This window comes from Ylistrum balloti, unplaced genomic scaffold, assembly GCF_031769215.1.
Source record: "Ylistrum balloti isolate Yb309-2 unplaced genomic scaffold, AGI_CSIRO_Ybal_v1 Utg370742, whole genome shotgun sequence".
Taxonomy (NCBI): Eukaryota; Metazoa; Mollusca; class Bivalvia; order Pectinida; family Pectinidae; genus Ylistrum; species Ylistrum balloti.
This window is the reverse complement of record NW_026782437.1, coordinates 1,194,199-1,208,034: the sequence shown is the minus strand read 5'-3', so window position 1 is coordinate 1,208,034 and position 13,836 is coordinate 1,194,199. Positions and strand designations below refer to the sequence as shown.

The following is a 13,836-nucleotide window of genomic DNA, read 5'->3' as shown; positions in this document are numbered from 1 at the left end:
AATACATAATTTTAAACCAAATTCTAAGATTGTATCGTGCCAATGCTTCAGGGGCTCGTGAACAATGATAGAAGCAATAGATTGAAATCTAGAGAGGAATTTGGAAAATCAGTTTGTAATGAAATACATGTAAAGAGAAGAACCCGACTGATCACATGATTCAATCTTATAAGAGAATTGATGATAAAATGCAAAATGAAGGGTTTACATAAGTCACCAGTATAGCTTATCTAAACTGCAGACGAAATTAAACTCAAGTTTTAGCAGATACACAATATATGTTTTCTTTATATTTAAAATGATATTTTTGAAATTCCATTTTCAATTCCACCTCTATCATCTGAGTAAATATTTCCTTCGTCAATAGTATTTTCTGACATCTTTTTTTTTTTTTGGTTTAGAAAATATATTAACTTTCCGGTTTCGATATTATCATTAGAAATTTATATATGTAACACATCCATGACTGTGTGTGAATTAAGACACTTATATTGTCATGTAACATTGATGTTCTGCTCTCTCTCCTATAATCTGAAAACACACTTGCTTAAAAAGACATATTTTCCCACTTGGTTATGTACAAAACTTCACCTAAACACACTTTTATACAGATCACAGTCTAGTCAATAAAGCATGTCACACGGTTTACCGATGGGGTTTCGTGATAAGCGAAACCTACTCATTTAAAATTCATTTTGCCAAATGGAAGCTAAAAGTTTGTTTATGTTTTTTTCGTCTTATGCATTACTTATTTCATCTTTTTTTCTTGTAAAACTGTGTTGTATTGTCGTTGTTTATGATATATTGGGTATAGTAAGGCATTTGACGAGAGAGAAAAAGTTTTGAATCCTGCCCTATTCGGGCCTCGAACTAACGATCTATGGCACCAAATCGCCTAGCAACGAAATTCCAGACTGCCCGAGCATTACAACACCACGACATCCCAAAAAGGGATGTGTGAAAGTTGTTGTGATTGACAGCTATCGATGCTCGACATTATCATAGCGGCAAATAGTATATTTACATGACATAAAAATCTGAAAAAGCAATGTTAAAGTAATGTTCAAATATCAATAAATAAACAAAATGCATCACACACAGTAAATAAACAACAAGAAAATATCAACATGACATGTTGTTGATCTGAATGTTTCATATTAGAATTACCTGTCGTTACTGTACCCGAGTTTGATATATTTATCCATAAATTTACATAAAATGTGATATTTAGTTAAACTGTTAAGCAGATTGCTGCTTATACTAATATATGACCAATTTCTATTTCAGGACCATCAACATGCAGCACATTATCTGTAGTGTTATTATCATGTTAACAGCATTCGACATTAATCAAGGTATGTACATATTTCTGTCAACATTTACAAATACTGTACCTGCCTTTATTAACATATCTAACAGAGGTCATTACTTATCTCAATGCATCTTTTAGAATTCGAACCCGGGACCCCTGGCTTACAAGTCTCACGCTCAACCGATCGAGCTAAACAGAAATTCTCTGTAGCCTAGCGATATATTGCGGCTAGTATTTACCAGGATTACATATATTTATATCCTTTTCATTCTTATGTTCGACAAACATATCTATAAGGCCTACGTTCGCATTTGGTGTGCCACAATTTGCAGAATATTAGCAATACATTTTACACAATGTTTCTTAAATTAAGCCGAGGTTGAATTGTCTACTAAAACATTTTCGATACTGCTGTCAAAGTCTGCACTGTAACTATACTCAAAATTGTTCCAGATATTTTCTTGCGTCATGAAGTGTCCTTTTTTTTACAACAAAGAAATGAACAGAACAATTCAGGTCTTTAAGTTCATTTGATACAAAATGACCCTTTTACTGACTATAAAATGGCCGTGGATGATGATGTCCTTAGATTACAACAAGACCTGATATTTCCTAGTTTGACCTTCACCAATATTGTTGTTGTTGTTTTTTTATTTTTGTTTTTGTTTTTTTGTTTTTTTGTTTTGTTTGTAATTGACAAAAATCTACCTAACGTTGAATTATGTTACTCGATTTAATATCATGACCCTGTTTTTAAAACAGCACGAACTGGACCTCCTAAAATACTGTTCCAGCCTCAACGTCACATCTATTACTCCTCGGCCTCCAACTCTAGTATCGAGTTAGCTTGCAGCGCTGACGGGTCTACCCCAATCAGGTACATGGTTTATCTTAATCAGTATTAATTGTAATGGGAAACCGTTACGTAAGTATCACAAGTAACCATTTTAGTCGTGAATGCTGATTCTTCAAGCACTTCAAATAGGAATGGAAAGTCTTGTTTTGAACAATAAACACGACAACTCTAACAGAGAACCCTGACGTATACCTATAAAATGAAACTTTCGACTTATCACCTGTTTGGTAATTTTTGTCCAATCAGAAAACTTGTTTCAGATGTCATACTGCACTTAAGTACATTAAGTTTCATTAAATTGGACAACATTTAAATTTCGACCAATCAGAAGCTACCATTAACCAGTCATTTTACTGATAATCTCATGTCTTTATCACTCCATGTTTGAGAGTATCCTATAATTTCCACCAATTTTCATCCTGATGCGCTGAAGAGAACAAACGTCATAGGTGAAAAGGTTTTAGCCAATCAGGGGATAGAGGATGACGGCCATCTTGTCGAATCAGACGGCGGCATTTGTTTGCGTATCTAAGAGCCTTTCAGTATTTATACCTTGGCGAAAAACGGAAGAAGAAATGATAATAATGATAATAATAAACGGAGTAAAATCCAAAAGTGTCTACAATGTTTTAAACACCTAATCATGGACACTAAAGTCATCATCTTAATCATCATAGGTTTTTTTAGCGTCTTTATAGTGTTAAAGAAGGAATACAGCGTTCTTAGGATTTCTCCCAAATTGGCAATTAATTAATTCTAAAGGCACATGATAACTTCTCTTGGGAAAAAACAGCTTAGTTAGGTCCTTGATATCGTCCTTATACCAGATACCAAAACTACAAAAATACCCGAAACCGTTATGTACTATGTAAGTAAGATCTGACTCTAAAGTAAAACATATTTTCTGTTTTTTTATCATATCTATCGGTCAATCTAAATACGTTAAACGTGTATTTACGTCTAGTTCGTTGCTGTCAATAAGCGTTTACTCTTTACTTTTACAGATTCTTTTGGGAAAAGAACGGAGTTCTAGTAAAATTTAGAGAAATAGTCAGTGGTAACGGCATTTTTGATGTAAACCATCAAATAAATGACCCCACTTTGTCGGACGAAGGAGAGTATATTTGTTACGTAAGTAACGATTTCGGCGATGCAATGACTTATCCCGTTCACTTAACACATGCAGTGTTACAGGATCATAGTAACCGGAATATCGCCTTCAACGAAACAGCGGACGTAAACCATCCGTACACACTACCATGCGAGGTCCCTCACAGCATACCGGAAGCGGAAGTATATTGGGTGAAGGTCACAGGTGCAGGAGTTGCGGCATCGCAGCAACAGCGGATTCAGTATGATGAAAGAGTTACATCAGATACAAATGGTAGCGTTGCTATATTTGTGAAAAAAATTTACTTGACTTTCCTAGCATTTTTATCTTCTCTAGGCCAACTCTGTGTTGTAATCAATTCCACGAAAGTTGAATGGTAGTATCATAGATGAATGCTGACATAACTGTCAAGGAGTCGTGATATACTTGCGGGCATTAAAACCGCACCTAATGATAAACGTATATCATACACCATTGTTCATTATTTCTGATATTGTTATATTCAGTCTTGTTTAAAATAAGATTTTACGATTAGGATGAAAAAATATATACACCAGATATAGTACGTTGTCATGGATATAACACTTTTAGATGTAGTAAAACACCTAAATTTCAAATTCCCTTTTCTCTGTCTAGGTAACCTTCATGTCATCTACGTTCTCAGCACCGACACCGGAAGCTACAGATGTGTCATCTACAACTCATTACTCAGAATATATACAAATGGTCCAATATTCAACATAAAGATAAGAGGTATTGAGATTGTTTTTTTTTATGTATATTAATTTCTCCAGTCATTGTGATGTATGACACATGAGTTTCACTTTAAACACTTGTAGGTTTTTTGAAAACTTATTTCAATGGATATTGATAAAATCTTTCCCTTGGGGAATAGATAAGGCTGTTTTGAAACAAAATGGATTTCAATTGCGGTTTATTCCGACTTTGTTTTGGTCTGCAATCAGAGTAGAGATAGAATAGATCCCAACCCAATAGAGGAGAAAAAAATGCCCATTTTCTTTTTTTTGTTTTTGTTTTTTTTGTTTTTGTTTTTGTTTTTTGTTTTTGTTTTTTGTTTTTTTTTCTTCTGAAATTGAACACCTTTTCAACTCAAACGTAAAATAAGATGAATACACTACATCATCCGTAAGTGGGCGACATCGGGTTATTGCAGTCATCGGCTAAATTTTATAATCAATTTTCAACTGGGTAGCGCAATCTTATTTTGATTTTTTTTATCAAATTTCATTCTTCATTTACCAGTTGAGGATACCTTTATTCGATTCACTCAACTAGTCAGCAATTAATCAATGATTAATCAATAATTAGGAGTATTCTTGTAACATGGTATATCTTCATTTGGCGATTCATTTGAAATAGATTTTGAAATTCATCTTGAGAATTCTGTATGAACACATTAAGAACATAACATTAGTGTTCTGTTAGATATTTTCAATTTGTAACATATTTAATCTTACACTTTTAGAAAAAAATGTGTAATATGTAAACTTACCACACCCATTCGACCGTAAATTAGATATTTATCGATCGATTTTCCACAGACGGAGTGGGATCCATTGTAACCCCACCTGAACTTATATGGAACTCGGATGAGTATCCTGTGGCGTTACACGGAAGTGACGTCAAACTTAGGTGTATCGTTGGAGGCAGGTACGTCCATGTCGCAATAAAGAGTCTAATTGATTGAATTTTTGCAACACACATCACTTATGATATCCAATAGCTTTATTATTGGGTTAAGAGAATGCTTCATGATATTTATGACCAATTTCAACTGTAAACTAAAACAAGACGTTTATGTTTCAAAATTATTGTTTAAGAACGTGTTTTCAGTGACGGAAAGAGCAAAAATATGTATCTAAATTGTCGGCTGATTATCTACTGTGTAATTTGTTCATCAGACCGGCACCTTACATTGTTTGGACTAACGCTGACACAGGAGCCGCGATGAGGACAGACCAGGTAATTGATTACGGAAGGACCTTGACCTTGAATAACGTGCGGTTCATTGACGCCGGAAGATATCAGTGTAGTGTTCCAGGAACGTCACTTACCAGTGGCGCCATCTTTACTCTAGAAGTGGACAGTGAGTACCGTGTTTAATAATATTATAAAACCTGAGCAGTTCTCAGTATAGGTACATTCAATCAGCAATATCTGTTTACGGTCGACTAGTTAGAGATGTTTGCTTTGGTAAGTTTAAAATTAACTGATAAGTCAACATTTGGTTTTGTTGTTGTTGTCCATGTAACTATTGTCAGCTGTCTGTTGACAAGATAAAATTTGTTTGCTGTGTTAACATTGTGTGCGGCTGAATATTTGTTTGTTGTTGTTTTGCTAAGACAAATAAACAAGTATCTAAAACACGAAACGAACTATGTGGATCTGTTTGTAAACTTTCGTATTTTGTATACGGTGAAACTTAGAGGCAACTTTAATGTCTTCAAGTAAGGATTTCGTCTTAAAGCAAGCAATTTCATGTTTTTATCATACACGGAATGAAAAAGGAAAATAGGTCACTGGGTTCGTTGAGTTGTAAATTTCTAAATCTATTTAATCTGAATCATTTAAAATTAAAAGACGTCATTTAAACACAATTTAAATATTCAATACATATCTGTTTGTACAGAACAAGCACATTGTCTTCGAATACATACTCACAAGTTATTTAATCACATGTATAGCTACGTCTTCCCGCTGTGATAAATAACGTTTTCATCTTTAACAGAGGCGCCTACGTGGATTCGGAAACCTAACCCAATCAAAGCAAATGTAGGGGAAGATGTTGTCTTCAACTGTAGTGCTTATGGCAAACCCGAACCGACAATTAAGTGGTATATAGACTCGACTCCACTGGCAGGTACACAATGTGTTCAACCCGTCATCATGAAAAGATATCGTCATTTTGTCTCCAAAACACTGACTTTTTCAGTTCAGGAATTTCTAATAATGGTTAGAAATCTTGAATGATTAATGAAACAAAAACCGAACATTTTTCATTTTCTTTTAAATAAATTAAAATCAGATTGTCATATTTTGACATTTTACACAATTTTTTTTCTTTTTGTTTTATATATAATGATTTTTTTTTTTCATAAAATGTACCAGTAGATGTTGAAAAGTAATATTTAACCATTGTATTTCTGTAGCATCCAGATATATAGAACGATAAATTTCTGATATGGTTTCTCAAGCGACCTTGGCAAAGTCCTACCAGTACAAGAGACACATATATACAATAAAAATATGTAGACATTTATTTATGGTCGAGATGTACATTATATCATTATAGATGTTCAGGGTGACAAAAGACCATCTCGGATACAGAATACTCAGTTGACCGGAGCGACCACAAGTCTCCTCTTCTTCAGGGCCACTTCATCCTTCACTCTGATCTGCGAGGCCTACAATACACACGACTACATATGGGATGGGACTTTCCTATACGTCCCCGGTAAACACTTTTACATCATGCAATATATCTGATATAATTGTTTGTCTTTTATTGCCTCTTCATTGTCTGTGATATTTATGAAAAATTTCAAAATATTCCACATTTTTTAAAATAACTGTTAACATATTTTAAATTGAAATCAGTAATTCAATTTTGCAGAAATTTTAATTGATAAATTTTCTGACTTAACAGACGAAGGAAACACCTTGACTTCACCTACGCCTTCAACCCAAGCTCCAACCCAAGCCCCCAGTACGCCTAATTCAGGAGCAAAGTCTTCCAACGCAGCCACAATAGGTGGCTCTATTGGAGGTGTTGTAGCTGTCATATCTGCAATCGTTGTTCTTTCTTGTATCTGGTCTAGAGCAAGGTATGACAATATTGTATAAATTCCTATCATGTCAAACACTAGTATGCAACACCGTATCAACGAAACGGTAATTTTATCCTATAATAAATGACACTGTCATAATACCATTATGAGTAAAATTGGATTTATACTGGCGGGACCCTTAATGATAATGTTAGTGGAGCACGACAAGGAATTCCGGACAGGTTTCTGTTGTTACTTGATTATAATATTTAAGATATGTTAATTGATTTTATTAATTGCCACCATTTGTGAAAATTGCTTGTGGGTGTTTGATGTGTTGAATCTCCTAGTCATAATTTTTACTTTTGTTACTGATCCAAACATTGTATCACGACAAGACGTAGGACACATTTGTAATGTTATATATGTCTTTTCGTGATCAATAACATTTGTAATGTTATATCACACAGGAGGGTTATCATACTTACACACATCATTCACACTTCTCACACACACTTTTAGTCTTACTTGTTCGAATTTCCAACCAAATAGTGAATTTCAATCATTTTCTTGACTCAAGACGCAATCATAATATCAGTCACTATCAAAAATCTTAGCACAACATTCAAAGTCATACATTCAGTGTCTTGTCAGTAATTCAGTTTATTTTGCTTATCGTTTTAAGCCTTTCCACACCATTACCTCTGTGTTGGATTCGTATCATAATTCAATCTTTATAATTTGCTGATTGCATATAGAACATGTGAGCGTTTCAGTGTATGGTAAATATTTGACAATGCTATTTTCCAATATCCAGCCTAAAATTCATATTATCTGTCAAAACACCAAGAGAAGCACGTTTAAAATCCTAGAAATGTTAATGATTGACTAATTAACTCACGAAATGAAAAGGATATTTTAAAACATAAAACTGTTTGTTTCAGGAAAAGAAAACAACCAGAAACTAAATCAAACGTCAATATGGCCTATAGAAACCGTGGTTTCGATAATGTGCAACAGGTTTGTTATTTTGTTGTGTGTGAAGATATTTTGATTTGGTCATTAATTTGATTATTGCAGTCAAAAGGGAAAATTTAAAATGAATACTCATACTTCTTTTCAAAAGCCATACGTAAAAAGTATTGTACTCTCAACATTTGCATGCAACATCTAATATCATCAACGTAAATTTCCCAATTGATATATCAATTGAGTACATAATGTAATTTTTATTGCCATTCCAATGGCGATACTTGTGTAGTCTGATAGAATCGACATAAATATAGATAATTAACTCTTATTCATTCACACATACAGCAAGTAGCCACAGGAGGCAAAGGAGAAGCGTACAATGGTTTGTCTGATTCTCGAGATAAAGAACCTAAGGGCAACATCTATGACGAATTGGGCGGCGCCAGCAATGTTGACTCATCTAGGAACGAAGAGGCAGAATACTGTTATATCAGCGATAGTGACATAATAGCGGCTCAAAGACAGTCGGGAAAACCAATCCCATCAGTTCGAAATAACAGATCTTCAGGTCCAGATGTATCCAATCCAGGACCCACTCCGGTATCGGCATCCGTCGGATACAGTACCGCTTATGCTCCTTCCGGCGAAAAACGGCTGAGTCACTTCCCTAGCGGCAAATACTCCTCTCTGGACAACCCCGTGTATCGTGGCCAGACCGGAAATACGAATCCTCCGGCACCTGCAGAGTACGAAGAACCGAAAACAACTCACGAGTATTTCGTATTAGAGCCAGAACATACAAGCTTGTAGGATGAATCTGGAACTCAGGGAAAGAGCATAGCGTTCTGTCGTATTAGCATATGGTGATATCTGCTGTCAACTAGGGTCGTTCATTGTTATAATAGAAATCCTTGTAATGATTTGAACACAATATCAGTACTCACTTTTCCATTGGGCATTTAATCATTCTAAGAAAACTGATGTTAAGAATGTTTTCCCAGATAATCTACAAACTACCCTGATGTGTATACCGGTTTTATAAAGAGTGAAAGAAGTAACCGCTGTGAGTATATACTAACAATGAATATATGATAGGAGTAAGAATATACACTATTGTGGTATGGCGAACTTTACACAGAAATATCAGAAAAGAATAAACAGGTATTCCAACATAACACTTACATGGTATGGTTAAAAACCTTAAATTTCTGTATTTTGCAGTTTTACATATCATTCCACATGAGATATGCGTACCACTTCACTAATATTTAAAGGTGCTTTTCACCCGTGTGTGTCTTTTGTTCATTTATTTTTCTGTTTACTTTTGTTTAATTGTGCTTTTTGGCATATATACACGTACTCGTTATGATATCACCCATCAGGACACCTAAAGTTCGATTTACTTGTCATATACTTTTTCTCCGTTTGGTTCCATGTTATAAACGGGTCTCGTGGTAGTGATTGTATGTGATTACGGTGCAAGGCCTGGTGCAATACATCTACCTTACATCTCTATTGTTAATTCGAAATCCAATTTGATATCTTTTTAATTAAGGAATGAAATCCATAAAGAGATTTTTTACATTATGCACGTGAATCCTTATGTTTTTTATTGACTTTTTTTCAAGGAGATACATTTACGTACGCATTTTTACTTTTTTATATTGTTAAAAGAAATTAATCCGCTTTATTTGTCATTTTTCTTGGGACAAGGTGTTTTTTAAGAATTAAAATATTTTGCATAGCTGTTTGTTTTGTTCACTGAACAGCCTACAAGAATTATATCTATTCTTGCACTACTTTCGAGGTGTTAGACACTGCTAGTGGTCTTTTATATCCCAGGATTGAAGTAATCTGTACCCCACGTTTTAGTTCATTTGAATAGTGGCACGGTTCAGAATATATACATGTGTTATGCGATCTTCTGAAATGATCAGACATATCAAAGTAATTAATTGATATAATGATAGGACTAGTACACCTCTAGAGTTTGATATTTTCGATCTATTTAGATTTATCTCAGTCGCCAGCTATATTTAGAAAATTAGGTCCTTAACGAGTCCTAGATTGACGAAACAGTTGTATGATATAGCGTTACTGACGAGTCCTAGAAGGACGAAACAGTTGTAAGATGTAGCGTTACTGACGAGTCCTAGAATGACGAAACAGCTGTAAGATGTAGCTTTACTGACGAGTTCTAGAATGACGAAACAGCTGTAAGATGCAGTTTACTTACTTATTTGATTTTATTGTATCTAATTCTAAATCGTTTTAAAAGGTGCTACTCACTTACATGCACAATTTCCGAGGGCATTTTATATATTACTAGTTCATAGTCATTTTTCCATTAATGTGTCCTTTTACAACGCCATGGCATTTTCATTGGATAATATCACTTATAAAAACATTTATCCCATTTCCATGCACTATGCAGATAGCGCTACGTCTGGTGGTACCTGGAACGGCTAGCGACGTCAGTTATTACACTGTATGGAATGTCTCGATCCTTATACTTACAGTTTACGTGCTCTTTTTCAACTTAAAATGATGATCAATTGTACATTTATGGGCGGACCTGTAAAGTCAGATAGTCTCTGTCTTTTTTTTTTTTTTTTCAAGAATATTTTTTTAATATATCTGACTGATTGTGTCATTTCGATTGCTAGAGTGTCTACTTAATTTGTTGATACAGAAATATTACATCGTAATTCGAGTAGATCTACTGATTTATCAAATAAATTTACATTAAAAAAAATGAATCAGTTTCCGTACGAAGTTATGTACATTATTTTACAGCTGGATAGTTTTATTATAAATCAATTTGACGCGATTATCAATGCAGTGTTTTATGCAGAGTCATTATTATCGTGTCTGAATAGGAATTATTACAATTTCTGTGATTTTGTGTAATATGATATTCGATATAAAGAGTCGTATCTAATGCATACAGAATGTTGATTTTGTTTTGTTGATGTCTTGGCACAGTGTTCTTTTATGGTAACCAACTGTCACCGATGAAGCAGAAGACACTTACTCTTCCGGAACGCCTGATCGTAGTCTCGTTGTAGTTTTTGTCAGGAATCTATATGTAATGTTTTCTTTTGTTCATATTTTGCGTTGTTTTATTGAATCTGAGTTTGGATTATAGTTGTGTTGATATGTTGGTATTTTCTTGTTGCTTTCTGGTACATAATGTATTTTCAAATTCGTTTTAGTACACACTTTATTTACCACTTAATAGGAAAAATAGACAGGTGCTATTCATTTTGCTATCTGTAAAATCAGTATAAAATTGACTTCGATCAATGTGTTTTACTAACCATTCTGAACACGATGTGAATTGTTGTCATTCTCGAAGATGCCATTATCAATAAAATTGATGATTGTATGAAGTGTCTCCTTTAAAATAACTATGGTCGTGTTTTTAAACAGAATTCCTTTCTGATATGTAACTGGTGTAGGGTGGTAAAGTTTGATGTTTCGAGAGACTGCTAACGGACAACGTGATTTATGACTGAACAGCCCGTTTGACTTTTGATACTAACGATAGTCAGTCAATGTGACCTGTAGATGAATGGCTTACAGCCAACGACACATATGAAAATAGGTACAGTGCACGAGACATGTGACTTTATTTATTGATACAAGTAACAGTCCATTTGACCAGCGGTTTGTAAAGGTATCTCAGAGAGATGAAAGGAAAGGACATTATATTCTAATTCACTTCGTTCAAACGAACATAAAACATTTATCATATAGACTCAACACCAATATATGGACGTGGCGTTCAACGGTCCACCTTTTCTCCTTTAATGTTTTTTTTTTTTTTTTACAATAAAATCGACAAACGCCGTCCACTGTTCGTACTGGTACATGTACATCTGAGTTAAGTGACACCTGCAATTACAATGTAAATATAAATATAAAAATGAGAAATTTACTGTTATCTGGTGGACCGTCAAGACTCGAATGATATGGTATCATTTCACTTTACCATTACAACTCTTGACACGCAAATTATACGTGAATCACGTGCAGTCTCATAACCATCAAACTCTATGCAAATTCATTGTAATACCCCATATCAGAATATTTTTGACGTTCGTGCAGAGTTACCTCCCCGCACGGAGCTTTCCTACTTGATTTTATTTTTATGTAAGCATGGCGGGTATTACGCGCACCTCACGGAAAGAAATTGCTTACAGGGGAACTGTGGTGAGTTCTTATGCGTAAGTAATAGTTCTTTTTGTATTATATTAATATTATTTAATTGATGAAATGGTGCTTGAGCTGTAGTTTTTAGAGATCGCGTAGTATCGTTGTAGAATTTTATGGAAGCGCACTGCAACCGGTGCAAGGGAAATTTTAACCCATTTAAACATGCCAAGAGAATCATTTAGCAAAAGTAATTTTAAATGTTAATTATTAACAGGGATAATATCAATTTTATTTTTATTTATTTATATATATTTGTTTATTTTTTATTTATCGAAAAACACATGAGGAATAAATAGATTCATATATACTATCAGTCTATAACTCCCATCGTCACACACAGAGTATAGTCATGCATCATTTTCACCACTAAACACACAGCATTTTGAGTTGCACACTATATCTTAACTATCATAGACACTATGTAACACAATCACTCTAAACATATATTTATAACTTGCAGCCATACTAGCACTCCAGCATTGTTACATATACAAACAACATCAGCATCTGACATCAACGTCATCATATACAATCATCATCCTCGTCACACATTAGCATCATCACATACCATCAGCATCATTATGGTCACCTATCAACATTAGCATCATCACACTTCAGCAGCATTACACATCCGCATTATCACATACCAAATCAGCATCGTCACACCTCAACATCATCATATATACCAACATCAGCAGCATCACACAACAGCATCACACATCCTCATTATCAGCTTCTTCACACACTTTAACTTGCATGCATAAGGATGCTGCAGATTCTTAGACACAGTCAACATCATTATCTTCATCATCAAGCACACATAGACATGCTAATTTCAGTAATTTCTCCATAAACTAGTATGGACTCATAATAAGTGAGCAACTGACAGCTGTCACTATATCACTATAAGATAAATGTTCCTAGATATAATGAAATAGACAAATAAAAAACAAAACATGTGATGATTTTTTTTATTATTCTTTAAACAGCAGACAACTATTAGCTGTTAATAATAAATGTAAATCAATATCAGAAATACTGTCAGTTCTTACCATTGCTTGTGAAGTGATTGATTCTAAGGTGACCGATAAGGCCCATGGGCCTCTTGTTTCTAATCTTAAATTAATTTTTCAATGTATTTTTATGCACAATATGCGTACCTCAAGTGATTTTGCTTATTATTTTAGATTTATGATCCTTACATTTATTTACTTCTTTTTTTTGTTTGATATTTATGTATTTTATACATCCGTCAAATGACAGGACATATTATGGTATTCTCGTCTTCCATCCGTCCATCTTCCGTCCCTCTGTTCGTAAACATTTCAATGTCCCAGCGATTTTGGAATTTATTAAGCCTTAACAGATTTCTTTTAACTTTCATTGCAAGCTTAAGTACAATCAAAGCTAGATTGAGTTTGATTTCCATGATTTTTGATCCACAACTTTTAGAGTTACGGCCCATTAATGTCTGTAACCTTTTCAATGTCGGTGCAATAACTTTGCAAAGTATTACGCAATTACCATTGAAACAAATGCAATATATTATATACAGCATAAATAGTGTAGGTGATAGTCA

The 13,836-nt window shown here is 34.2% G+C and overlaps 1 protein-coding gene across 1 annotated transcript; it reads left to right on the top strand.

Moving 5' to 3' along the window:
- Nucleotides 1-880: 880 nt before the first annotated feature.
- Nucleotides 881-8,849, top strand: LOC132557950 (neural cell adhesion molecule L1-like). The gene is made up of 12 exons (XM_060222478.1): nucleotides 881-957; nucleotides 1,288-1,355; nucleotides 2,075-2,189; nucleotides 3,173-3,552; nucleotides 3,916-4,032; nucleotides 4,842-4,950; nucleotides 5,202-5,386; nucleotides 6,029-6,160; nucleotides 6,593-6,754; nucleotides 6,953-7,124; nucleotides 8,012-8,087; nucleotides 8,385-8,849. The coding sequence occupies exons 1-12, from the start codon at nucleotides 881-883 to the stop codon at nucleotides 8,847-8,849; spliced, it is 2,058 nt and encodes a 685-aa protein (XP_060078461.1).
- The last annotated feature ends 4,987 nt before the right edge of the window (nucleotides 8,850-13,836 follow it).